Source organism: Panthera tigris, chromosome B4, assembly GCF_018350195.1.
Source record: "Panthera tigris isolate Pti1 chromosome B4, P.tigris_Pti1_mat1.1, whole genome shotgun sequence".
Taxonomy (NCBI): Eukaryota; Metazoa; Chordata; class Mammalia; order Carnivora; family Felidae; genus Panthera; species Panthera tigris.
Window position 1 is genome coordinate 41,266,294 of NC_056666.1, and position 24,904 is coordinate 41,291,197.

Below are 24,904 nucleotides of genomic sequence, written 5' to 3' on the forward strand. Positions count from 1 at the left end.
CCATTGCCATGGCAACTAGGGTATGCTGGGCTCCGGAGGGAACAAAGGTGGGGGGCGACTAGGACCTCTCAGGGAGGGCTAGGATCTGAGATTCTTCCACAGGAAGTAGACCCTCTCACTTCTGTGCCCCATTTTTACCCCTATTTGCCCCCAAAGCCATTAGCTCATCCTTCTTGCCTCCACTCTGTTCAGGGTTTCATCTGATTTCCTCTTAGTCCCCTCCCAAGGGCTCACTGAAGCTCAGCTTCAGGAAATTCAGGACTATCCTCCTTCCCATCAGAGGGAAACTGAGGCTGGGGCATGGGAGGAAAGAGTGGAGGTCTACCAGTGGGATGCTGCACCTTATTCAACATTGGGCTTTTTCCTATTTCCTGCTCCCTCGTTCCATGCAACCCCTCTTCCTTCATAAGCCTTCTTGTGAAGGGTCTCTGGGGTTTTCCTTCTATTTTCAGATACTATCACTTTGCCCCTTCTTTCTCTTCTGCTCAAACTCTCCTCCTTCCCCCTAGTTCCCCATCTTTCCATTTCTGGATGCTTCTGATGTCAGCGGTTTCCCCGCCTTCGGGTTCCCTAGCCCCCCCCCCCCCATCCCTGGCTTCCTTTCTCCCATCTTCCCAGGTCCCTAGTGAGCTAGAGGGGGATCATGCAGGCTTGGGGGAAATGGGGCTGAGCACCAAGAGCCCTGGGCCCAGGAGCTGGAGCATCGGGGAGGAGCTGTATTAGCACACATATCCCAGTTTACCATGAACCCTCAAGAAGAAACAAGTCATGTATCTGCCATCAGTAGCCCTGAAGAGAGATTCAGGGACATGAAGATAGGGATTGAATACTACTGAGCAGAGGATATAAGAAGAAGGGACCAGGGAATGACAGAGGGAGGAAAAAGGGCTGAAAAAGGGTAGGAGACAGGAGGTCAGAATATCTTCTTTCCCTGAAGGTCTGGAAAGCAGGGCTCTTACCTGTGTGGGCTATGTGATTGGCCATCTGGTTTAAGCCAGGAGAATGTTCTGAATGACCCTATGACCCCTAGTAATAGGTTGTTTGCGTATACTTTCCAGAGAAGGGGGCACAGGAAGTCAGCTGGAGACCAGCCCAAGCCCTACCTTTGCCCTCCCCCCACCACATGTCGTTTCTCCTTTGCAGTTTGTCCAGGTGGCTGACCCTTACCCCCACACCCTTTGGGGTGCCCAGAAGATCCCAGGCTGGTCAAGAACCAGAGGAAGAAGAGAACTGGAAGTCCCGGCATGGGGACCAGAGCTCCTCAGCCAGCCTCGTAGTTGGGAAAGCAGTCAGCTTGCTCCTCCCGCTCCTCCTCCCCCTCCCCCTTCCCCTCAATTATAGGGATACTTCAGGAAGGGCCCCACCCGGTATGGAGGCTGAGGATCACCTCTGCTGACCCTCAGCCTCCTCCCCTGCCCTCCACACCTGACTTTAGCTGGGTCGGTCATGCAATGCTGAGCAGGAAGGTAGGCCTAGCCGTGGCCTGCTTCACTACAGGGCAAGGATTGTACACATAATGGGTGTGTGTGTGAGTGGGGCTCCAGGGTGAGACCTAGCCCCCACCCCCAGGAGTTCAAGGGGGGGTGGGGGGACCGAGGATAGGATGGCTCGGGGCGGGGCAGGGGCAGAGGAGGCCTCCCTGCGCTCAAACGCATTGTCCTGGCTGGCCTGTGGGCTCCTGGCACTGCTGGCCAATGCCTGGATCATCCTCAGCATCTCGGCCAAGCAGCAAAAGCACAAGCCGCTGGAGTTACTGCTCTGCTTCCTGGCGGGCACACACATACTCATGGCGGCTGTGCCCCTCACCACCTTCGCCGTGGTGCAGCTACGGCGGCAGGCTTCTTCTGACTATGACTGGAACGAGAGCATCTGCAAGGTCTTTGTGTCCACCTACTACACACTGGCCCTGGCCACCTGCTTCACAGTCGCCTCGCTCTCCTATCATCGCATGTGGATGGTGCGCTGGCCCGTCAACTACCGCCTCAGCAACGCCAAGAAGCAGGCGCTGCATGCTGTCATGGGCATCTGGATGGTCAGCTTCATCCTCTCCACGCTGCCCTCCATTGGCTGGCACAACAATGGCGAGCGGTACTACGCCCGTGGCTGCCAGTTCATAGTCTCCAAGATTGGCCTGGGCTTTGGCGTCTGCTTCAGCCTCTTGCTCCTTGGGGGCATTGTCATGGGGCTGGTCTGTGTGGCCATCACCTTCTACCAGACGTTGTGGGCCCGGCCCCGGAGGGCTCGGCTGGCCCGGAGAGCGGGGGTTGGGGGTGGGGCCAAGGGGGGTGGGCCAGGGGGTTTGGGTACCCGGCCAGCTTTTGAGGTGCCAGCCATTGTGGTGGAGGATGCCAGAGGCAAGCGGCGGTCCTCGCTGGACGGCTCTGAGTCGGCCAAGACATCCCTGCAGGTCACCAACTTGGTCAGCGCCATCGTCTTTCTCTATGACTCACTCACAGGGGTGCCCATCTTGGTGAGATTGGGGTCCCCCACCTGCTATCCTTAATATCCAGGCCCCAGCACAACCACCTGACCTCGAAGTCATCAGCCATACAGCAGCTCCGCCGTCCACCTTCCTCTTTTCTGCCCACCCCTGCTACATTTGTGAGCTCCCCACCTCTATCATCCGTCTCCTGGTTCCTGTCACCCCCAGCCTCATCATCTGTTTCCCAGTTGCTGCTGCTCAACCCTGTCATCCGTCCTTTACTGCCTCCACCTATCTTCCAGCTCCACCAGGTACCCTGTGTCTCCCTGCTTCAGCCCCTGGACCTCCATTCTCCATTCCCTGCCACTCTGCGGTTACCACAGGGCCTCTCAGCACTCTGGGTGGAAACCCCAGAGAGCTCACCCACCACCCCAGCATTTTGCATCCCCGTCTAGTCCCTCTTCCTGAATTTCTCTCTGTGTTCAAGTTTTCTCTACCACCTCTGCTTCTCCCCCAACCCCTCGGGGGCTTTATCTTCACTACTTGCCCCTGATCTTCCTCTGAATCAGTCCCTTCCCCTCTGTTCATCCCATTCCACCTCCAACTTTGCCTCTGTCACGATCCTCTGTGAACCGGGCCATCCTTTCCTTCCTGTCCACCCACTGCACTAGGATATTGGATCTGGGGTCAAGTGGGACCTCTGAGCTCTGGGTCGTGACCCCGCGCCATTCCCCATCCTCCCGCTAGGTGGTGAGCTTCTTCTCCCTTAAGTCGGACTCGGCTCCGCCGTGGATGGTGCTGGCTGTGCTGTGGTGCTCCATGGCGCAGACGCTGCTGCTGCCCTCCTTCATCTGGTCCTGCGAGCGCTACCGTGCCGACGTGCGCACTGTGTGGGAGCAGTGCGTGGCCATCATGTCGGAGGAGGATGGCGACGACGGTCAGAGGAGGGACCGGGCTTTGGCTTTCCCGGGGGCTTGGACTCCCTCTTCTACCCATTTCTACCAGCCCTTCTCCGTGTGGGGATGGGCTGTCCTTGAGTGCCCCCTGCTGGACGGAACCCGCGCCACCCTTGGGCTGACTCCAGGCTCCCTTTTCCCTAATCACGCAACCAGATGTACTGGGAGCTCCTTCCACTGGGCGTCGGTTCCCCCCTGGAAGCCCACACTACCCAGCTTTGCCTCCACTCTCCAGGAAGAGTGCCTGAGAAACAGGCCAGAGTCCTAACACAACCATAAAGGAAGGCTGTGGAATTAAGGGGAGGTTAGCCTCCCTGAGACACACCCCCAGCTACAGGGACAGTTGTTGGGGGTGGGCTTGTAACTGTTTCAATAAATACGTCTGTATGTATGAAGCACCAGGGACTAAGCACTGAATGCAACAGATGTTAGACGCTCCTGCTTTTCCTCTTGGAGCTTACAGACTAGTGTGAACAGAGAATCCTTTCTCTGGGGAGCTTAAAAAGGGCGCAGGAAGTTTTAAGGGGGGGAGAGGAGGGGAGTGGGTATTCCCTGCCTGTAACCACTCTGCCCCTTTTCTCTCCTAGATGGCGGCTGTGATGACTATGCAGATGGCCGAGTGTGCAAAGTTCGTTTTGATGCTAATGGTGCCACAGGACCAGGGGGCAGGGACCCCACCCAGGTGAAGCTGTTGCCTGGAAGGCACATGCTGTTTCCCCCTCTTGAGAGGGTCCACTACTTACAGGTATGGGACTAGGGAATGAACCTCCTATTCTGGGTATCCCCGTTCTTCTCGTGTCCAGTCTCTGAGAGCCATCCTGACTCCCCATTCCCTAGCCCTGGCCTGCAGGGCACCTAAGGGGTAGGTGAAAGAAAAGTGTGGCAAGAGAGGCTTCCCTTCAGACCTCTCAGAACCAGGTTTGCCCGTCAGAGGATTTTTTTTTTTTAAGTTTATTTTTGAGAGAGAGCAGGGGAGGGGCAGAGAGACAGGGAGAGAGAGAATCCCCAAATCCCAAGTAGACTGCACACTGTCAGCGCAGAGCCGGATGCGTGGCTCCAACTCACAAACCCGGAGATCATGACCTGAGCTGAAATCAAGAGTCTAACGCTTAACCAACTGAGCCACCCAGCAGCCCCCAGAGGATGTTTTGCAAAAGTTTAAGGGGGTGAAGCCATCTTGCAGCATCCCCACTTAGGTTCCTGCCTTTACCCCCTTTGTCCCTATAGCCCCTCTGGGTCTACTTGCTCCTCTCCCCAGGTCCCCCTGTCCCGCCGTCTGTCCCATGATGAGACCAACATCTTCTCTACACCTCGGGCACCAGGCTCCATCCTACATAAGTGGTCATCCTCTGATGACATCCGGGTCCTCCCAGCCCAGAGCCGAGCCCTGGGGGGCCCTCCTGAGTACCTGGGACGAAGACAAAGGCTGGAGGATGAGGAGGATGAGGAAGAAGCTGAAGGTGGGGGGCTGGCCAGCCTTCGCCAGTTCCTGGAGGGTGGGATGTTGGGGTCAGGTGGGGGACCCCCACGGGGTCCTGGCTTCTTCCGGGAAGAGATCACCACCTTCATTGATGAGACACCTCTGCCTTCTCCAACTGCTTCACCGGGGCCCTCTCCTCGCCGGCCCAGGCCCCTGGGCCTCTCACCCCGCAGGCTTTCCCTTGGGTCCCCTGACAGCAGAGCCGCTGGACTTCCTTTGGGCTTAAGTGCAGGGAGACGCTGCTCCCTGACAGGAGGTGAGGGGAGTGCAAGACCTTGGGGAGGATCCTGGGGCCCAGGTAATCCCATTTTCCCCCAGCTGACGCTGTGAGCCCAAGTGGGCCTTCAGGACTCAGATGAGGGGCCCTGAGTATCACCTGTTCTGGCCCTGAGCCTAGGGCAGCTGCCTCCAGACTCCGGGGAGATGGGCGCTGGATCTGGGGCCCGGAGCCCCCGCTGTCTCCTATCTCGATGACCAGAGATGTCCTACTCACCTTCCATCATCCTTAGCAAATTGTATTAAAGCCTGAAGTGTTGCCATGGAAACCTTGGTGTCCATTGTACTAGAGTGGTAAAGGATATGATTGGAGGCTGGGCGGTGGAATGGCTCAGCGAGGACAAAATAGAGCAGGGGCTGTGGACAGAGGCACAGAAATACACCCGGAGAAGGACAAACTCAAACATGAAGACATCCACAGGGACGGGCATATAAGAGCATCTTGTGCTGGGCATGGGCATGGGGGGACACTTGAGTGTGCTGGTTTGGGGCGTGAAGGATCTTTGTTCAGATTGGTGGAAGGTGGTTTCAGGGTGTGATTCCATCTGCCATGCTCCAGCTCTCCTCCTTCCCCCAGATCCACCTAAGGCCTCACTTTCTGGGCAGGAAAGGATTTGGGCCTGACTTGGTATCACAGGCCTGCATCCCATGTTGCATTTTAAAGGTCTTTTTCCAAAAGTGTGTGTGGGTAGGTGTATGGGAGGCTTCCACACTCCTCGTCCTGGACTCAACAGTGTGTGGGCGGGGGTGGGCGGGGCACAGAGTGGAGGGGAACACAGCTGCGGTAGCTACATTCACCCCATGGGCCTCAGGGTTGGAGTCGAGGGTCCTAACAGGCTCCCCATGCTGTTTTCCAAAGCACCGGTCCCGCTCCAGTTCCAGCCCTTTGCCATCTGCTCTTCACGGCCCGCCTGTTTCTCGGCCTCCCACACTACCCTTCGTCTTAAAGACTGCTTTCTCCACTCGCTGCCAGGCTTCCTGACTTCTCTGGCTCTCATAGTGGCCAATATGGGTTGAATCTGGGCTCCATCAGCACTCCTTGGCCCCGCTCATTCCTTCTCTCTATCTCTCCTCCCTCCTCTCCCTCTCTCCTTCCTTTCCCCTCCCTCTCCCATCCCCCTATCCTCTCTCTCCCTCTGGGCTCCCGCATTCCGCTTCGGCAGCCGGCCGGCGCCTCCGGCACCATGCTCCGGCTCCTCCGGTTGCTGCTGCTACTGCTGCTGCTGCCTCCGCCGGGGTCCCCCGAGCCCCCAGGCCTGGCCCGGCTGTCCCCGGGTGCGCCCCCCCAGGCCCCGGACTTGCTCTACGCGGACGGGCTGCGCGCCTACGCGGCCGGGGCTTGGGCGCCGGCCGTGGCGCTGCTGCGGGAGGCGCTGCGGAGCCAGGCGGCCCTGGGCCGCGCGCGGCGGGACTGCGGGGCGCGCTGTGCGGCCGAACCGGGGGCCGCACTCCCCGCCGTGCTGCTCGACGCCCCGGACTCCGGGCCCGGCCCGGCGCAGGGGGCCTGGGAGCGGCTGCTGCTTCGCGCCGCGCTCCGACGGGCCGAGTGCCTGACCCAGTGCGGGGTGCAGAGGCTGGGCCCCGGGGGCGCGGCGCGGCTCCGCGTGGGGAGCGCGCTCCGGGACGCCTTCCGCCGCCGGGAGCCCTACAACTACCTACAGAGGGCCTACTACCAGGTGCGGGAGCCGCCCGGGCCCTTTCCGGGGTCCTGCCCCGACCCGCGCTGCGCTGCTACTTGGAGCTCGCCAGGAGAGGGCGGAAAGCCGGCGCCCGGGACTCCGGGTGGGGCCGGGGGGGGGGGGGGTGAGGGCGGTCAACGGACCTCTCCTTTTGAGCAGGTCCCATGAAAACCACGTCAAGTGCCTGTTGCGGTCGCCGAGGGACAGCCTAAGGGAGAGTGGGAGCAAAGTTGGAGCGGGGCTGGGTGGGTTCCTGAGACAGGGTGGAAATAGATCGGAGACGGAGGGAACGGGCCTGAAATGTTAGGTCTTCCTGAGACCTACGTGGGGTGATAGCAGCCTCTTCCTAGGAGCGAAGCGGAGGGGATGGGGGGAAACCCCACCGTTGGACTGGAAGTATTGGCGGGGGGGGGGGGGGAATGGGTGCGTTGAGTGTGAGCCTTTGCCTGGCAGGGGCAAAGCTGAGGAGCGGTGAGGCCGGACGTCTGGGGGGCGGGCCGCAGCTACTAGTTCAGTAGCTAATGCCTACGTGGCTGGGGAGAGGGGGGCGCTGGTCCCACACACCTCAGCTCAGGGTCCTAGAGACCTGCGGGTTTTACTGGCCGCTCAGGTCTCCCCCACTTCCCTACCGCACTTAGCCATCACTTGCACCTTATCTCCCAAACTGAGGCCCTGAGGTCCCTCTGCCCATATCACACCTGCTCCAAAGTCTTGAAACCCCTCTTTCCTTAGCAACCAGACTCCTGAACTTCCCCAGAATACTGGTTTCTAGGGGGTCTGGAGGTTGAGAGATGGACAAGTCTTCCAGATGGTTTCGGGGCAGTTCCTGCTGTGCGTGTGGAATGGGAAGGCCAGTGAAGGGGCAGAGAGAGAGGTCTGACACCAATACCTGAGGGCACTAACTTCCTCATCCTTCCCACTTCTCAGCTGAAGAAGCTGGACCTGGCAGCCGCCGCAGCACACACCTTCTTTGTAGCAAACCCAACACACCTCCAGATGCGGGAGGACATGGCCAAGTACAGACGAATGTCTAGGGTGCGGCCCCAGAGCTTCCGGGACCTGGAGACTCCCCCATACTGGGTGAGACTCTTTGACTGGCTAGGTCCATGGGGCTCACTGGGCTCTGACCTGTGTAGCTCAGGTGTCAGGAGATGCGTGTCCTCAGTAACCCTGGATGGAGAGTCCCTCTCTGGGACTTAGCTTTCTTCCTGAGGATCACTCAAGTCCCGTGTTCTACCATTCCGATCCTGAGACCCACCCTATATTCCCCAAGGTGAAGTGGGGTCTGGAGTCCATGCCCCAAATGAGACCAACGCCCCGCCCCTTCTTTCTACCCCCCCAATCTTGTTTGGCACCCTGCCCCCAGGATCTCGAGTGACCGCCCACCCCCCTCCCCTACAGGCAGCCTATGACGATGGCCTGGAGCTACTGGGGCGTCAGGAAGCAGGACTGGCACTGCCCCGGCTAGAGGAGGCCCTGCAGGAGAGCCTGGCCCAGGTGGAGAGCTGCCGGGCTGGCTGCGAGGGGCCTGAGGAGCAGCGAAGGGAGGAAGAGGAGGAGGAAGGGACTGGAGGCCAGGGGGGCCTCTATGAGACCATTGCAGGTAAGGAGCTGGGGGTTCGTGGTGCCACGGAGAGAGGCATCACAAGCTGAATGGTTCACCTGTGTCCTCTGCAGGGCACTGGATTCGGGTCCTACAGTGCCGGCAGCGCTGTGTGGGGGACGCAGCCACACGTCCTGGCCGCAGCTTCCCTGTCCCTGACTTCCTTCCCAGCCAGCTGAGGCGGCTGCACGAGGCCCATGCTCAGGGTCAGTTGGGGAAGGGTGACTGGGGTTGGAAACAGGGGAAGTGAAGGTTTGCCTCTGATGGTATCCTGAGCCCCATCTCTGCATCCCTCCCATCTGTCTCTGGATCTCTAGTCGGTCAGGGCTCCATGGGGACCATCACTTCAGGAGAACTCTCGTTTGCTCTCCTTTGGCGCCGTTGTGGAAAGCTCGGGAGATGGGTCACAGGGCTCCTTCTGCCCTTGCTGCTTCTCACCTTCCTTTAATCTCTCCTCTCTTCCTCCCCTTTGAACTCTGCCTGTACAGCTCAGGTATGTTTGAGTAAGCTTTGGAAAGAAGCAATGGATGAGTGTGTCTTCCAGGGGGAATGGGGGCTCTGGAGTCGTTTGGCATTGGGAGACCACCTTCTCTGGCTCGGCCTCTGTCTCCCCGTCTTCTCTGCCTCTGCCCAGGGATCACTGCCCTTCTCAGTCTCTGGGCCCCGCCCCCACCCTCTTGCTCTGTCTCCAGTGGGGAATCTGTCCCAGGCTATGGAAAATGTCCTGAGTGTCCTGCTCTTCTACCCGGAAGATGAGGCTGCCAAGAAGGCTCTCAACCAGTATCAGGCCCAGCTGGGAGAGCCGAGACCTGGCCTCGGGCCAAGAGAGGTAACCCCCTGCTCCATCCTTACTCTGTGAGGTAACCCGAAATCAAATATACCTGCGGAGTCACCCGGACTCTGTCTCCCCATCTGGTCCACTACAGGCAACCCCAGATCCGCATCGGACTTGTCTCCGCTCCCTGCTCCCCACTTCAGACTCTCCTTCCCGAGTCCATGTGCCAGCCATCCCCCTTCCCTGAACTTCACCACTCCTTGCCCCTGCCTTATGTGTCCTCCTGTGCGCGCACACAGATGCGTGCACACACACACACTCCTCCCCCCACCATCCTCCAGCCTTAACTTCCCTGCCCCACTCTCCTTGTCTCACCCCCTTCTCCCTGCTGCCCACCCTGCCTCAGGACATCCGGCAATTCATCCTTCGATCCTTGGGGGAGAAGAGACAGCTCTACTACGCCATGGAGCACCTGGGGACCAGCTTCAAGGATCCTGTGAGTATCTCTCCTTCTCTCCATCCTACCCTTCAGTGCGCCCCCAGGAGGAGGAGAACAGTGATGCCCTCCATTTGTTTCCCACCCTCCCTGGGAGGCTTGGAGAGGAGTCTGCATTCCCAGTTTTTCAGGGACAGAGGCAGGTACCTGTAGTAGAGGGCAGCTTTGGGGTCATGCAGGCCTAGGTGTTGGTCTCTTCTCTGCCATAAACAAGCTCTGGACCCTCACTCGCCTCAGCCTCAATTTCCTTACCTGTAAAATGGGAACATCACACCTGTCTCATGGGACTCTTGAAACCATAGCACTTGCTAGAAATTAGAGAAAGTTCTGTTGCTGCTGCTTTCGTTACTGTTCTTTTTATTGTAGTCATACGAGGAAACGAAAGGGCAGAGTTTTGTTCATTGCTAGGATGACAGCATAAAGCAGGTTTTCTCAACCTTCTTGGCACCATTGACTTTTTTGACTTGATAATTCTTTGTAGGGGAGCAGAAGGGGGCTTTCCTAGGCATTGTAGAATGTTCAGCAGCTCCCCTGGCCTCTACCCGATAGATGTCAATAGCACTCTCTGAGTCATGACCATCAAAAATGTTTCCAGACATTGCCAAATGTCCCCTGTGGGGCAAAATCTCCTTGTTTGAGATCCTCTGGTTCAAAGCATAGCCTCTAAAGCTAGTTTAGTATGTATGTATGGATGGATGGATTTTAAGAAGGCTCCACACCCAACATGGGGCTGGACCTCAGGACCCCAAGATCAAGAGTCACATGCTTTACTGACTGAGCCACTAGGTGCCCCTCTAAAGCTAGTTTGAGTCTCAACTCTGTCACCAACTAGCTGTGTGATCTTGGGCATGTTACTCTACTTCTCTGTGTCTTAGAGTCTTTTTTTTTTTTAATGTTTGTTTATTTTTGAGAGAGAGACAGAGAGACAGACACAGAGCATGAGCAGGGGAGGGGCAGAGAGAGAGGGAGACACAGAATCCGAAGCAAGCTCCAGGCTCTGATCTGTCAGCACAGAGCCCGACTCAGGGCTCAAACCCACGAACCTCAAGATCATGGCCTGAGCTGAAGTTGGACACTCAACTGATTGAGCCACCCAGGTGCCCCTGTCTTTTTTTTTTTTTTTTAAGTTTTATTATTTATTTTGAGAGAGACAGGGAGACAGACAGAGAGAGAGAGAGAAAGAGAGCCCATGAGCAGGGGAGGGGCAGAGAGAATCCCAAACAGGCTCCACACTGTCAGTGCAGAGCCCAGTGTGGGGCTCAAACTCAAGAACCGTGAGATCATGACCTGAGCTGAAATCAGGAGTCGGGACGCTTAACTGGCTGAGCCACCTAGACACTCCTTAGAGTCTTCAACTGTAAAATGGGCACATTAAGACAAGGTGTTTCATAAGACTGGAGCACCTGGGTGGCTCAGTCAGTTGAGCATCTGACTTCGGCTTGGGTCATGATCTCACGGTTTGTGAGTTCGGGCCCTGTGTCGGGCTCTGCTGACAGCTTAGAGCCTGGAGCCTGCTTCGGATTCTGTGTCTCCCTCTCTCTCTGCCCCTCCCCTGTTCATGTTTTGTCTCTCTCTCTCTCTCTCGCTCTCTCAAAAATGAATAAATGTTAAAAAAATTTTTTTTCATAAAAGGTGTTTCATAAGACTATTGTGGACATTAAACAATAAAGTTTCATGTAGTCCACTTTTGTGTATAAAGTTGTTAGAACAGCACCTGACAAATAGTTCTATGTAAGCAGTTGTTGTTACAGAGTTTGGCCCAGCACCCAGGGCTCCTGACAATGAGTCTGGGGCTTTTCTCACCTCTACCTTCCTCTCTGAAAGTTCAGAGTCTAATGTCAGGGGTTCAGGCTGGATGTGGTGGGTGATGGTGCTTTTCCTGACTGTCCCAGGATTCCTGGACCCCAGCAGCTGTCATCCCAGAGGCACTTAGAGAAAAGCTCAGGTAGGAGATGCCCTGTGGTGGGAGTGGCCTGGCCTGAGCTGGAAGGTGAGGGAGGGGTCCTGGAAGGTCTGGACTGGCCTGTGCATCCACTGAGTATGTCTCTCACCCCTGAGAGAGGATCAAGAGAAGAGGCCTTGGGACCATGAGCCGCCACAGCCAAAGCCCTTGACCCACTGGAAGGGTAAGTTCCCAGGAGAGCAGGAAGCAGGAGCTGAGAGGGCCCCGGGGCCGCCAGCTACTGCTGGGTCTGCCCCCAGGGGGCACTCAACACTCTCTGTCCTGTTCCTTCCCCTGCAGATGTCCTCCTCCTGGAGGGAGTCACCCTGACCCAGGATGCAAGACAGCTGAATGGGTCAGAACGGGCCGTGTTGGATGGGCTGCTCACCCCAGCTGAGTGTGGGCTGCTGCTGCAGCTGGCCAAGGTAAGAAGACCTGTGAGTAGGCACTGTTGGCTAGTTAGGGACCTCAGGCTCAGCACACCCAGCCTGCCCCCTGTTCTGCCATCTCTGGTTCTCCAGGGGCCCTGCGCCTGCCACTACCTCACCGCTGTGGACAAGTTCCTTTCCTCTTAGCTGAGGTGGGGTGGGTGGACACTCTTTACAAAGGAATTTTGCTAGAAATTGATAGGAAGAACAAAGCAAAAACCATGAAGGGATAAAAAAGGGTGAGTGTGCAGGCGAGGATTCCTTGATTAGCCGAGAGTTTAATTATCGGCTTGGCTGATAGCTTAGCAGACGCACAGGCGTCTTCTTCCATCCATTGTATCCCCTGCTCGTTTGGGTTGAATGATCCATATTCACCAGGTTGAGTCTCAGTGTGCCTTCCACACACACTCACTGAGTATCTGCTGTGCACTCAGAACTACTGGGTTACAGGGGGAGGTAGATGAACGTAGACCTGCCTTCAGGACCTCACTGCATAGAGAAAGAATCAGACACAGAGACACATAATTAGAGCGAGGGGTAAGTTTGCTACATGTACCCATCCAAACAGAAGCACCAAAATGCAAAGTCACAGAAGGCTTACTGGGCGGAGGGAGGTGAGCTGGCATTTGAGCTCAGTCTTAAGGATGAGTTAACAAGCAGAGAAGGGGAAGAAAGCCAGGCTGGAAGGGAGAAGGACAGGGGGTACTCTGGCAAGTGCAGTAGAGCACGGGAGTTAAGAGCATGGGACAGTGATTACCTGGGTGAGTGATTTTAATGTCTCTGAGCTGAGCCTAGTTTCTTGAGCTGTAAAACAGGGATAAAGGCAGTGGTTCTTTTAGGGTTGTTGTGAGGTAGTACATGGTAAAGGTGTTAGAAGAATATAAAAGGGCTTAGGGTTAGCCATTGTCTATTTTATCGCTATTATCATCAGGCTGTGGATCATCCAGAAGAGGTCCAGGGGAGAGAACCCAAAGGTGGAGGTACAGAAGAGATGGCGAAGGGCCTCCTGTACCCTACCAGGGAGTTTGTAGGTGGTGGACAGCTTATTGGAGAATTTAAGGAGGGGTTGACTTTTACGTTCCCATCCCTCAGCAGGAGCAGGGTCCTGAGTCACCATCCTGCAGAATTGGTAGATCCCTCTAGTGACACTGTGGAGAATGCAGTGGGCGAGGAAAGTAAGGGGAGAGGCTTCTGGGGTGATGCAAGCATGCCACTGCCTTAGGTTAGATCTTTATTGCAAGGAAATGGAGAGAGGGGACAGATGAGAAAATATTTAGAAAGTCAAAGATAGAGAAGTTCAGGACTAAAGAATAGAGTCAGGGATAACTCCCAAGTATCGGACTTTCTTTCTGTTCCTTCATCACACTATATTCATTCAGGCCTCAGGACCTTTGCACTTACTATTTCTGCAGCCTGGAACATTTTCTCTCTCACATGTTGAAGTGGCTCCTTCATACCATTTGCTTTCAATTTGGATGTCACCTCATCAATTAGCTGTCCCCTAACCACTGCCTGGGTACTCTCAAGGTTGAAACCCCGTTTTAATTTTCTTTTCTTTCTTTTTTTTTTTTTATTTTTTAATGTTTATTTTATTTTTGAGGGAGAGAGAGACAGAGCATGCACAGAGGAGGGGCAGAGAGAGAGAGTCACAGAATCGGAAGCAAGCTTCAGGCTCTGAGCTGTCAGCACAGAGCCCAACACAGGGCTTGAACTCACAAACTATGAGATTGTGACCTGAGCTAAAGCTGATAGGGCCACATAGATGCCTCCGTTTTTTCCTTTATACCACTCGTCACCATCTGAATTGATCTGGCTTGTTTATTCATTTATTATCTCAACATATGAACTGCATGAGAGCAGGGACCTTTTCATGTTCACAGTTGTGTACTCAGTTCCTAGAACAGTGCCTGACATATAGTAAGCACTCAGTACAAATTTGTTGAATGAATAAATACAAGGAGAGAAGGTTAGATGGCTTGGGTGACCATGGAGTTTATATGCAGGGTTACAGGTAGTGGTTTCAAAAAGGGTTACAGGTAGGTGTCAGGAAAAGGACATCCAAATACCGGGAGACCCCCAGGTAATGAGACTCGCGTAGGTGGTTGGGTAATTGGGACTCAGCATCAAGGGTCCTCACGTTCTCCAAGAGTGTGTCAGGTGGGAAAAGGTCAGAGACCTGCTGTCTCCCCACCTTGAGCTGGTTGGGACCTTGCCTGACTATCAAACCTCCTGCTAGGGCCTTGTTTCTGGAGAGACTCCTGTATTATTAGCTCATCAGGAGTGAATGCTCAAGCCCTTCCTGCCCCGCTTCCCCAACAGCCCTTAGCCTCTCAGAGGCCCCTTCCCCACTGTAGGAAGCTCTCCAGCGTTCTGGGCATAGAAGCCCCGTGAGTGGGATTCCATATCTTTACCAGAGAGTGACAATACAGACATGAAGATAGTCATTCTGCGTGAAGGGCAGCAGCTCAGGGAGGGGGGCCACCAGAGAACCTTGGGGGCTTCTAGCTTCTTGCAGGAAGCGGGAGGATTGGAGGAAGGTCTTGTATCCCTGTGGGCAGTGAGGTGGGAGATAGCCTGGGACCCAGGGAGTGTGACTCCACAGCCGACTCTCTCCCTCCATAGGATGCCGCTGAGGCTGGAGCCAGGTCCGGCTATCGTGGCCGCCGCTCCCCTCACACCCCCCATGAACGCTTTGAGGGGCTCACAGTGCTCAAGGCTGCACAGGTGAGAGGAAGCCCCCCTGCCCTTGTCTGAAGCCCAGAACCGGAGAAGAGGGTATGCAGGAGGCTGGGAACCCGGGCCTGGGCCTCTCCTGTGGAAGGGCTCTCCAGAGACCGAGAGTACCCGAGTCCTCTGCCTAGAGTTGGGGGTGGGGTAGGCATTCTGAGACGTAGGGACCTGGGTTATGGTCACAGAGCCAATGGAAGGGGCAGTTTGGGCTGATGGACAGAGCCTGTTGCTGAGACTCCAAACCCGTGGGTGGAGAGCAATGGAAGTAGGGCAGGGGCTGGGTCTGGGCTGTCCTTCCATGGTCCCCTCCTTTCCCGCCCTTCATTTCTCCGCTTGCAGCTGGCCCGGGCCGGGGCCGTGGGCAGTCAGGGGGCTAAGCTGCTTCTGGAGGTGAGCGAGCGCGTCCGGACGTTGACACAGGCCTACTTTTCCCCGGAGCGGCCCCTGCATCTTTCCTTCACCCACCTGGTGTGCCGGAGTGCCATAGAAGGTAATCGCCAGGGACCCCAGCTGTTCCTCCCCAACCTCGAGCCCCTGTTGGGCACTGCACACCCTCAGCAGCCCCCGCACTCTGTGGGTTTTCTGACTCCCCTGCCCCGGTGAGGGCCTGGCTGCTCGGCCCGGCAGTGATCCCCCGAAGCCGCAGGGTGGGTGTGGATGGCAGTGGATGGGCCCCGGGGGTGTTTACCAGGCCCCTTTGCTTCCCAGGAGAGCAAGAGCAGCGCATGGACCTGAGTCACCCGGTGCATGCAGACAATTGCGTGCTGGACCCCGACACTGGGGAGTGCTGGAGGGAGCCCCCGGCCTACACCTATCGTGACTATAGGTGGGCGCCCCCCACCCCCAGGGGTCAGGCAGGCGGGCCTGGGTTGGGGGTCTCACTGCCTGCTGTCTCCTTCCCTTTCCAGTGGGCTCCTCTACCTCAATGATGACTTCCATGGTGGGGACCTGTTCTTCACAGAGCCTAACGCCCTCACGGTCACAGTAAGCAGGGTAGGGGGTGTGGGGGTGTCACAGGGAGCCCAGCTGTGGACTCAGGATTCAAAACAGAAGGTTCCCAGAGGCAAATGCAGGGAAATGGCCTGGGACCACCTTAACCCTTTCCTTTCCTGGCCTCCCCAGCCCTTTCCACCACTGGTCTGTGTTCAGGGGCTCTCTTAGAGGTTGATTACCCTTCCTCAGGGGATCTCGAGTGGCCCCTCCACACCCTGCCTTCAGTGTTTTCCTCACCTCCTTAGGTAGAGTGGGTAAAGCACAGGACCCCCAACCCTATTCCAGGCATAAACCAGGGGCTAGAATTGGGCAGAAGGAGAGGGGCAGTGAGTTTTCATCATTTATTTCTCCATTTTACCCACTTAGCTTCTTCTCCGTTAATGCCAGCTACTGATAATCCAAGGCCTCCTTGAGGTGGAAAAATGTCCCCAAGACCCTTATCCCTAATACCCAGAGTCTGGTACTGCATTCGCACCCTCAGATTGCATCACCCTGGGTCCAAAGGGTTGGGCAGGGGTTGGGAAGGGACCGGCAGGAGGCCTTCCATGGAGGCCCCTTTTCTTTAGCTCCCAACTCCTCTAGCCTTGGTCTGGCACTTGTGCTCCTCAGATTGAGGCCGATTTCTCATTTCTCCCAAGATAGGCTCTGAATTCAGGAATGGGAAGTGATGGGTAGGAGAGCTGAACATTTTGTGCCCCTGCCCCCATCCTGCTCTAGGCAGTCGGGGCCAAGTTCTCTGAGAGCACCTATCCCTGGAGCTGAACCTGCCCTCACCCCCCAGGCTCAGGTTCGTCCTCGCTGTGGACGCCTTGTGGCCTTCAGCTCCGGTGGGGAGAATCCCCACGGTGTGTGGGCTGTGACGCGGGGACGGCGCTGCGCCCTGGCACTGTGGCACACCTGGGCCCCTGAGCACAGGGAGCAGGTGAGGAGGAGCGGGAGCAGGAAGGGATGGCCCTCCTGGTGTGTGAAGGATGAGGGGCAGGGGCTGAGATGCCCCAGGGAGGGTCCTTGGGGCAAGGCGATGTAGGGGATTGGGCCAGACTCTCCTCCCCACTCCCTAGGAGTGGACAGAAGCCAAAGAGCTACTGAAGGAGCCAGAGGAGGAAGAGGAGGAGGAGGAGGAAGAGGAAGAAACGCCAAGCAGAGACCCTTCCCCAGAACCCCCCAGCCGCAGGCTTCAGCGGGTCCAGGACAGAGTTGGGAAACCACCTCGGGTCCGAGAGGAGCTGTGAGGGACTGAGCCAGCTCCTTGGGGAGGTGGCCACTTGACTTGTGAAGGGCCACCTTGATGCCAGGACCCACGAGAAGCCCCCATGTGATGAGAGCAGAACAGCGAGCTCTCTGTCCCTGCACCCCTACTCCCTTGGGGATCACGAGGGCTGTCCAGCCCTGGACTCAGAGGACAGTGCACAGACGAGCCTAGAGCTCACGAGGCCTGGCTGATGGACCTCCAGCCCTAGGACAGACCGAGGACACTATGCCTCCCTGGAAAGAAATGGCAGGGTTAGGACCCGACTGCTTCCAATGTGGAGGATGAGAGGGAGGATAGCCCCAGTGCCCTGTCCCAGCCTGTAATAAAGAGCTGAAGATCCCTCAGCCAGGGCCCGATGGAGTGTATCACAGTTTCTCTGGTGTCTGCAGAGGGGAGTGGCTGTGGCTGGCCTGGGAGGAGACAGGTGTCTTTGGGCCTCCCAGAGGCGGGGCCACTCAAAGCCTGTGATTTGTCAGGGAAATCTCGGCCACCTGCTCCCCGCATGCAAATGGACCTAAACCCCTGACAGCTGCTCCTTGGGCCTCCAACTCTAAGCCCCGTCTTCCCTCTCTGAGCTTGACCGAGACATAGGGCAGCCTGATCCCTCTGGTTCCAGCCTTCACAGCCCCAGCAGGACTCCGTGAGTCATGGGGGCAAGGAGTGGGCCAAACCCCAGATGGGAGCGGGGTCGGGGTTGCTCCCCGCTTCCCACCCTTGGTCCACTCAAAGCAGGGACAGGCCCGTCCATCTTCCTCTCTGGATCCCCTGTGCCTTTCCCCACCCCCCAGGATCAGACCCAGGGGCAGCTGGTTGGGGTTTGTTGAGAAGAAGGATTATCCAGATCAGTCCCTTCTAATCTCAGCTCCTGCCTGCACCCTCCCCATATTCACCGTAACCCTCTTACCCCCCTTCCCCACAACTCTGAACTAAGAGTCAAAATCTTGGGCATTGACAATGAGCCACCTCTCACCCTCCTATTCTGGCTCCTGGACTGGTTGCTAGGCAGGCCCTGACTGCCACGATCATCAGCGTTGGTGGGGGCAAGGGCCTGGCGGGGTGGGGGGTGGGGGGGCTGGAGCTGTGCTTGCTTCTGCTCTTCTGCCCCCCTCCCAAACCCCAAACTTTAATCCTCACAGCTTTGCTCTAATCCCATGGGGCCTGATGCTCTTATCTCTGCCTACAGGGAGACTGGCCCAGGAAGCACCCCTCAGCCCCTCTTCCCTCCAGGGCTTGTGAGGGACTGCTCCTCTCTATAGCCCCACATCCCTGTTCCCACCTACCCACCGCCCCAGGCTGGGCCCAAGTCTCTCTGGAAGCCGCACACCTCCCTTCCTGCCCTCTCCCCACACCGTTGCCAGCTGATTTCATTTGCCTGACGTCGTCGTTGTCGTTGCCCTACCCTTCTCTGTCAGTGCTCCCCCTGACCCCCCCCCCCCAGAGTTGGGGCCAGGCCAGGCCAGCTCCTCTGGCAGCAGAGCCGGGGCAGGTGACGGGTTGGCGTCGCAGCTGAGGGAGTGAGGAAGCGCCTGGAAACCTGGGAGAGGTCCAGTCAGAGTCCAAGTAAGAGGGGGCTGGCCTGGCTCGGCTGTCTGGGGCTGGGGCTGCAGGGAGGGCTCGGGCAGGGCTGGGCTTGGCTGTGCAGGGCTCCAAACATGAAGGGGTTGGTGGGGTGGTGGTGCAGGCCACCCAGTCGTCTCTCAATTTCTTGTAGTGGGTTCCAGCCCCTGAGTCAGGTGCGGGGGAGAGGACAGAAACGTGGCCTGGTGGGGACCCCCCCCCATGTTTACCCCTTGTTCCCGACAGGAGCCGGAGCTACCCCTCAACCTATCAGCCATGGGGGAAATGGAGCAGCTGAGGCAGGAAGCGGAGCAGCTCAAGAAGCAGATTGCCGTAACCCCAGAGCCCTTCCACAGGGGACCCCAGAAAACATGGAACCGGGGACACGAGGGAGTGTGGATGGGGTGGGGGAAGGGGGCTGGATTTACTCTTGAGTGACACCTTAGAGACCCCTGACCTGGGAATGGCCAGAGACTTTCTGAACGTGGATCTCAAATTTGAGATGTCCCCCAAACCCTAGAGCCCCGAAGCCCACCTACCTCAGAGGCCCATGCACCCACTACCCTCACCTTGTGTTGATGCTCCCCTGATGTCTGCTTCTCCACCTGCCCCCTCCCCAGGATGCCCGGAAAGCCTGTGCTGACATTACTCTGGCAGAGGTGAGACCTCCTGTCCTACCCGCTAAGGCAGGGCCGGAGGGCACGGCAGGGGAGGGGAGGGAAGCTCCCTGGTGCCCAAGCTTTAGTACAGCGTGTCCCTAGAATGAGGAACCACATTGATTAATTCATTCAACAAACATTTAGTGAGATCTGCTGTGGGCCGGCCCCTTACTGGAAGCTAAGAATGCAGATGATGTCCCTATCCTCACCCATAACACAAGAATGATCACATGCTCTCACAGGGTGGTGAGGATGAGGAGAGGGACGGTGCTTTGCAAATCACAAAGCCCTTATAGACCAGTTACTAGTTTTCTAATCGTGTCCTTCACCAATTCTAAGGGCACATCTTTTCACATTGTGACATCTCTGAGATCAAGATGCGTCCAAAAATAGATGATGCCTTACATTTATAATGGGCAACATGTTTTCTTTCTCAGTGATACCTAGATGCCTGGTGCTTCTAGGAGTTGGTGGCACCTTATATTGGATTAAATACGTTAATAGTAAGAGGGAACATTTACTGAACACTTGCCGTGAGCCAAACACTGGGCTAAGTTGCTTAGATACGTAACTGCGTTTAATTTTCACGACGACACCATGAGTTGATGCTACAAACCTCATTTTGCAGATGAGGAAACAGGATCAGAGAGGGCGAGTAACTTGCCCAAGATACCAAAGCAAGTAAATGACAGGTGAAGGCCACTGACTCGAGCCTGAGCCTAAGTCTAGAAGCTGGATAGAGTTTAAGAGACATAGGACCACAAATTTCAGGAGGTGCTGTTCAGGGTCATGGGGCTGCCCTGGGTGCCCAGGGAAAGAGATAACCATGCTGTAGGTGTTGTATGGGACCCAGCTCCCAGTGGCTTGGGACCGCGAATGTGTGCGTCTCTTCCCAAGTCCGTGTTTGGTGACTTCACACTGGCAGCTTGAAACTGGTCAAGGTGGGACTATTTACATGCCAGAAATCATTCTCTCTTGTCTCCTCCTCCCCCACCCCGCACTGGAGAGGTGCTTGTCAAACACCTAGCGACGTGCCGCTAGCCATGCATGGTCTCTCCCACATCAATTGAAGCCACTCCAAGGCAGAGACTTATTTCTCTAAGGCTGGAGGCCTGACCCAGAGCCTGGCACAGAACAGAAACTTGTGCAGATCAGTGGTTGCGACACTGACATCTAGGTAGGTGTTCTACTCACCCTGATTTCTAGTGCCCCCTTTTCTACAGCTGGTGTCTGGCCTAGAGGTCGTGGGGAGAGTCCAGATGCGGACAAGGCGGACGTTAAGGGGACACCTGGCCAAGATCTATGCCATGCACTGGGCTACCGACTCCAAGTGAGACTTGAGAGGCACCCAGAGGTCGGGGGCGGGGAGGCAGGAAGGAGAGGCTTGGGTGACGTGGGGTGCTCTCTGCCCAGGCTGCTCGTAAGTGCCTCGCAAGACGGGAAGCTGATCGTATGGGACACCTATACCACCAATAAGGTAGCTGCCCCCCACCCCTCCATCCCCCTGTCCTTCCTTTGGGGCATTCATTGTGCCTACCCTCCCCTGCCCTCCCCACCTGGGAGCTCTGCTCAGGTCCTGCCTCTGCCCACCCTCCCACAGGTGCATGCCATCCCCCTGCGCTCCTCCTGGGTTATGACCTGTGCCTATGCCCCGTCAGGGAACTTTGTGGCATGTGGGGGGCTGGACAACATGTGCTCCATCTACAGCCTCAAATCCCGTGAGGGCAATGTCAAGGTCAGCCGGGAGCTGTCTGCTCACACAGGTAAGTGGGAGACCCTCTCTTCCAGTCCCTGTTGCGAGAAGCCCAGGGAAGCCCCAGCACCAGGGTGCTGTGGGCCTGCAGCCAGGGCGCTGTCTTGACCACCCCCAGGTTATCTGTCTTGCTGCCGCTTCCTGGACGACAACAACATTGTGACCAGCTCCGGGGACACCACTTGGTGAGGACAGAACACCGTGGGTGCCGGGGCTTGGGGCGCAGCTCTGTCCTGGCCTTTCTGTGACAGTGTGACAGCTTCCTCTCCTCCGGCAGTGCTCTGTGGGACATCGAGACTGGGCAGCAGAAGACTGTGTTTGTGGGACACACAGGGGACTGCATGAGTCTGGCCGTCTCTCCTGACTTCAAACTCTTCATTTCGGGGCCTGTGACGCCAGCGCCAAGCTCTGGGACGTGCGGGAGGGAACCTGTCGGCAGACATTCACTGGCCATGAGTCGGACATCAACGCCATCTGCGTGAGCCCCGCTCTGCACCCCAGCTCCCGGGAACCCCTCACCACACCCAACACATGCATCCTTCATCCCGGCCCAAGCTCCCTACCCCTTTCTTTTTTAACTTTCCTCTTTGCCATAAGTTCACCTTACAGAAGTTTCCAGAGTAACCAAAAAAGTTCCCGTCTACCCTTCACCGGGATTCACTGCTAACATTTTACCACATTTGCTCTATCGTTCTCTCTCTGTAGAGGGAGGGAAGGAAGCATGGAAAGACAGACAGACACATACACCTAGATGTGGCTACAGATACATTTTATTAGTTTTTTCCCCTCGGTCTTTTGAGAGCAAGTTGCAGATTATCATGACTCTTTACCCCTTAAATACTTCAGTGCATGTTTCCTAAAAACAAGGCCATTTTCTTCTGTAGCCACAGTATACTTCTTAAAATCAGATTTAACATTGACATGATATAGTCTATCGTCTATATTCAAATTTCACCAGTTATCCCAAAAATAATAGCAACGGTTTGGCTTTGTTTCGTTTCTGTCCAGGGATGTGTATTGCATTTCCTTGCCATATCTTTTCAGTTACCTTTAAACTGGAACTTTTTTTCTACTTTTGTCTTTCATGACACTGACATTTTTGAAGAGTACAAACCAGTTTTCTTTAGGCTTTCCATCCGTTTGAGTTTATCTGACATTTCATCGTGATGAGATTCAGGTCATGCATTTGCACTTGGCCCCGTACTTCCAGGCTCTGATCCAGCCTGGAGCCTGGAGTCTGGGACAGCCGCCGCCCTTCTAGCCATGTGACCCTGGGCAAGCTGCCCGCCCTCCCTCAGCCTCAGGCTCTCGCCTGCAATGTGGAAATAAAGCCTGCCTGCTGCGCTGTAGTGAGGGGCAGGTGAAGGGTGTAGGGGAGCCGCTGGCATGTGGCTGGCGTGGGATAAATGTCAGCGGTGAAGAGCGCTGCGGGACGGATAGGCAGAGAGGCTGAGGGAAAGAGCCTGTTCTGGAGCCACCAGGGCGGGAGCCAGGGAGAGAGCAGGAGAGATAGCGGGCTGCCCAAGTCTGAGTCCTGACCCCCTTGCCACCTGTACCCTCAGTTCTTCCCCAACGGAGAGGCCATCTGCACAGGCTCAGACGACGCCTCCTGCCGCCTGTTTGACCTGCGGGCAGATCAGGAGCTGACTGCCTACTCCCACGAGAGCATCATCTGTGGCATCACATCTGTGGCCTTTTCCCTCAGCGGCCGCCTGCTCTTCGCAGGCTATGATGACTTCAACTGCAACATCTGGGACTCCATGAAGGGCGAGCGTGTGGGTAAGGGCCGCCCCCCCCCCCCACTTCTGCCATCTCAGCTGGAAGGACCTTCCTACTAGCTCCCTTCCTTGGGACCCTCTCACCACTGTTCCCTAATTCCTGGATGACTCTGAGCTCTATCCCTAGAATCTAGTCCCCCTTGGCTCCCAATCTAGGGCCATCTTCTCTAGTGGCCCTTCTCCACCACCTAATGAGATAGCTGCTTCCCGTGAAAGGAGCTTCTGTGTCACCCCAGACCTGTGAACCTTGAATGTCCAGTCACTTCTGGATTTCCAGGGCCTCTGCAGTTTCAGGGGCATCCACTGAAGGAAAGGGCAATCTCAGGAAACTGCAAGAAGCCCCATCAGGGAGGTCTAGAGTGACCTGAGGGCCCTGACCCCAACCTAGGGGCTTTATCTAGGACCACCCTGGTCTGAAGTTGAATCAGATGGGGTGGCTTCTTCTCTTGGGAGAGGCCACGTGCTGAATGAAAACAACACTGGCCAGAGGGTCAGGATCCAAATCTGAATTCTGTCCCTTAGGCTCTCAGGGCCCTCGGGCAAGTCACTTCTCTCTGGGCCTCAGTCTCTTTATTTGGAAACATAGTAATGAGACTAAAGAGCTACCTCCCCATTTTCTAGGGCCCATCAAGGTGCCCCTGGCTTTTTTCACAGCACACTGACACTGCCAGCCTTCTCCTGTCCCTCCCTGCCCCGCACCCCGCCCACCCTCCACAGACATTGGCCTTGAGAGAAATCCTGCCCCTTAGGGCTAATCCTCTTTCAGTCCCCACCAGGGGCTCAGAGTCCATGGCCAGTCTAACCTAGAATTCCTACATGTGCACATGAACTGTCTGCCAAAGCAGGCTGACTCCTCTCCCTCTTTCTCAGGCGTCCTCTCTGGCCACGACAACAGGGTCAGCTGCCTGGGGGTCACAGCGGATGGGATGGCTGTGGCCACTGGCTCCTGGGACAGCTTCCTCAAAGTCTGGAACTAAGGAGGCTGGAGGAGGGGAGGTAAAAGGCCACGAAGACACTCAGCTGCCCCTCTCCTGCCCAATTTTTTTCTAAGGTTTCTTTAAGTTTTCTCTTCTATACCCTAGCTGCCATTCCCACCCAGCTTTGTCCCTTGAGGGCGGTGGGGAAAAATGGGGAGTCTGCCTTTGGGAGGCATTATCAGGGACACGGGGGCAAAGAACTGCCCCATCTCCTCCCATGGTCTCCCCTCCCCACGGTCCTGCAGCTTCTCCCTTAATAAGCAAGGACAACTGACCCCTCCCCAGCCCTTGGCAAGCCTAACAGGCTTCCAGTCTGAAGCCCCAGGCCCTAGAATTCCTCCCCCCAGAGCCACTACCTTTATCCAGATCTGGGTGGCAGAGAGCACTCAGCCCTGTGACTATGGCTCTGGCACCACTAAGATCCTGTCCCTTGTCTCCTTCATGATCTCTCCCTTTTCTACCTTCTTTATTTCTCTCATAAAGCACCTGCAATAAAGTGTACAGGCCTGGGATGTCTGGGATGTCTGGCTTCTGCCCCACTTCTGTTCCAAAAAGATGCAGGTCTAACTCAAGTAATAAAACATTATAGGTGCAGGGATGAAGGTTGGGTACCAGACAGCTTGTGGGCAGAGTAGGGTGGAGGCAGAAGCCCAAGCCTCACAGAGAAGGCCTGAGACAGGTCAGGTGGAGGAGGTGCTCACCAGGTGGCTGGGGGAGCATACACACAATGGTTCACTACAACCTGCCTATGGTGCGTCTCTACAGGAAGGTTATGTTGAGAAGGAATGGGGTTATAAAAGACCCTGAATGCCAGGCTAGGGTGTAGACTTTATCCTAAGGGCAATGGGGAACAACTGAAGAGTTTTGAGCAGAGTAGTTTCACGGTCACGTGCTTCTCAGAAAGGTCACCCCTCGGGCGCCCGGGTGGCTCAGTCGGTTAAGCGGTCGACTCCTGATTTCAGCTCAGGTCGTGATCTCACATTTTGTGAGTTCGAGGCCCACATCAGGCTCTGTGCTGACAGCGAGGAGCCTGCTTGGGATTCTCCCTCTCTCCCTCCCTCTGCCCCTCCCCTGCTCACGCTCTGTCTCTCAAAATAAATAAATACCACTTAAAAAAAAAAAAAGAAAACTAAAAAAAAGAAAAAGAA

At 56.2% G+C, this 24,904-nt stretch overlaps 3 protein-coding genes across 3 annotated transcripts; all 3 read left to right on the plus strand.

Moving 5' to 3' along the window:
• Positions 1-1,577: 1,577 nt before the first annotated feature.
• Positions 1,578-5,403, plus strand: GPR162 (G protein-coupled receptor 162). Its single transcript, XM_042993749.1, has 4 exons — positions 1,578-2,470; positions 3,170-3,359; positions 3,966-4,123; positions 4,637-5,403. Exons 1-4 carry the CDS (start codon positions 1,604-1,606, stop codon positions 5,186-5,188), a joined length of 1,767 nt encoding a protein of 588 aa, XP_042849683.1. The 5' UTR covers positions 1,578-1,603; the 3' UTR covers positions 5,189-5,403.
• An 880-nt stretch (positions 5,404-6,283) lies between these two features.
• On the plus strand, positions 6,284-17,376 carry P3H3 (prolyl 3-hydroxylase 3). The gene is made up of 15 exons (XM_042991681.1): positions 6,284-6,810; positions 7,741-7,893; positions 8,215-8,416; positions 8,491-8,622; positions 9,109-9,245; positions 9,598-9,687; positions 11,580-11,632; positions 11,746-11,813; positions 11,930-12,054; positions 14,680-14,781; positions 15,127-15,277; positions 15,496-15,613; positions 15,696-15,771; positions 16,562-16,702; positions 16,842-17,376. Exons 1-15 carry the CDS (start codon positions 6,319-6,321, stop codon positions 17,010-17,012), a joined length of 2,211 nt encoding a protein of 736 aa, XP_042847615.1. The 5' UTR covers positions 6,284-6,318; the 3' UTR covers positions 17,013-17,376.
• A 715-nt stretch (positions 17,377-18,091) lies between these two features.
• GNB3 (G protein subunit beta 3) lies at positions 18,092-24,716 on the plus strand. Its single transcript, XM_007089597.3, is given in 11 exon segments — positions 18,092-18,592; positions 18,836-18,922; positions 19,210-19,248; positions 20,472-20,578; positions 20,662-20,725; positions 20,849-21,011; positions 21,120-21,186; positions 21,279-21,379; positions 21,382-21,479; positions 22,564-22,780; positions 23,650-24,716. Coding segments are annotated over 10 exon segments (1,020 nt in total). The 5' UTR covers positions 18,092-18,592; positions 18,836-18,865; the 3' UTR covers positions 23,757-24,716.
• Positions 24,717-24,904: the final 188 nt, after the last annotated feature.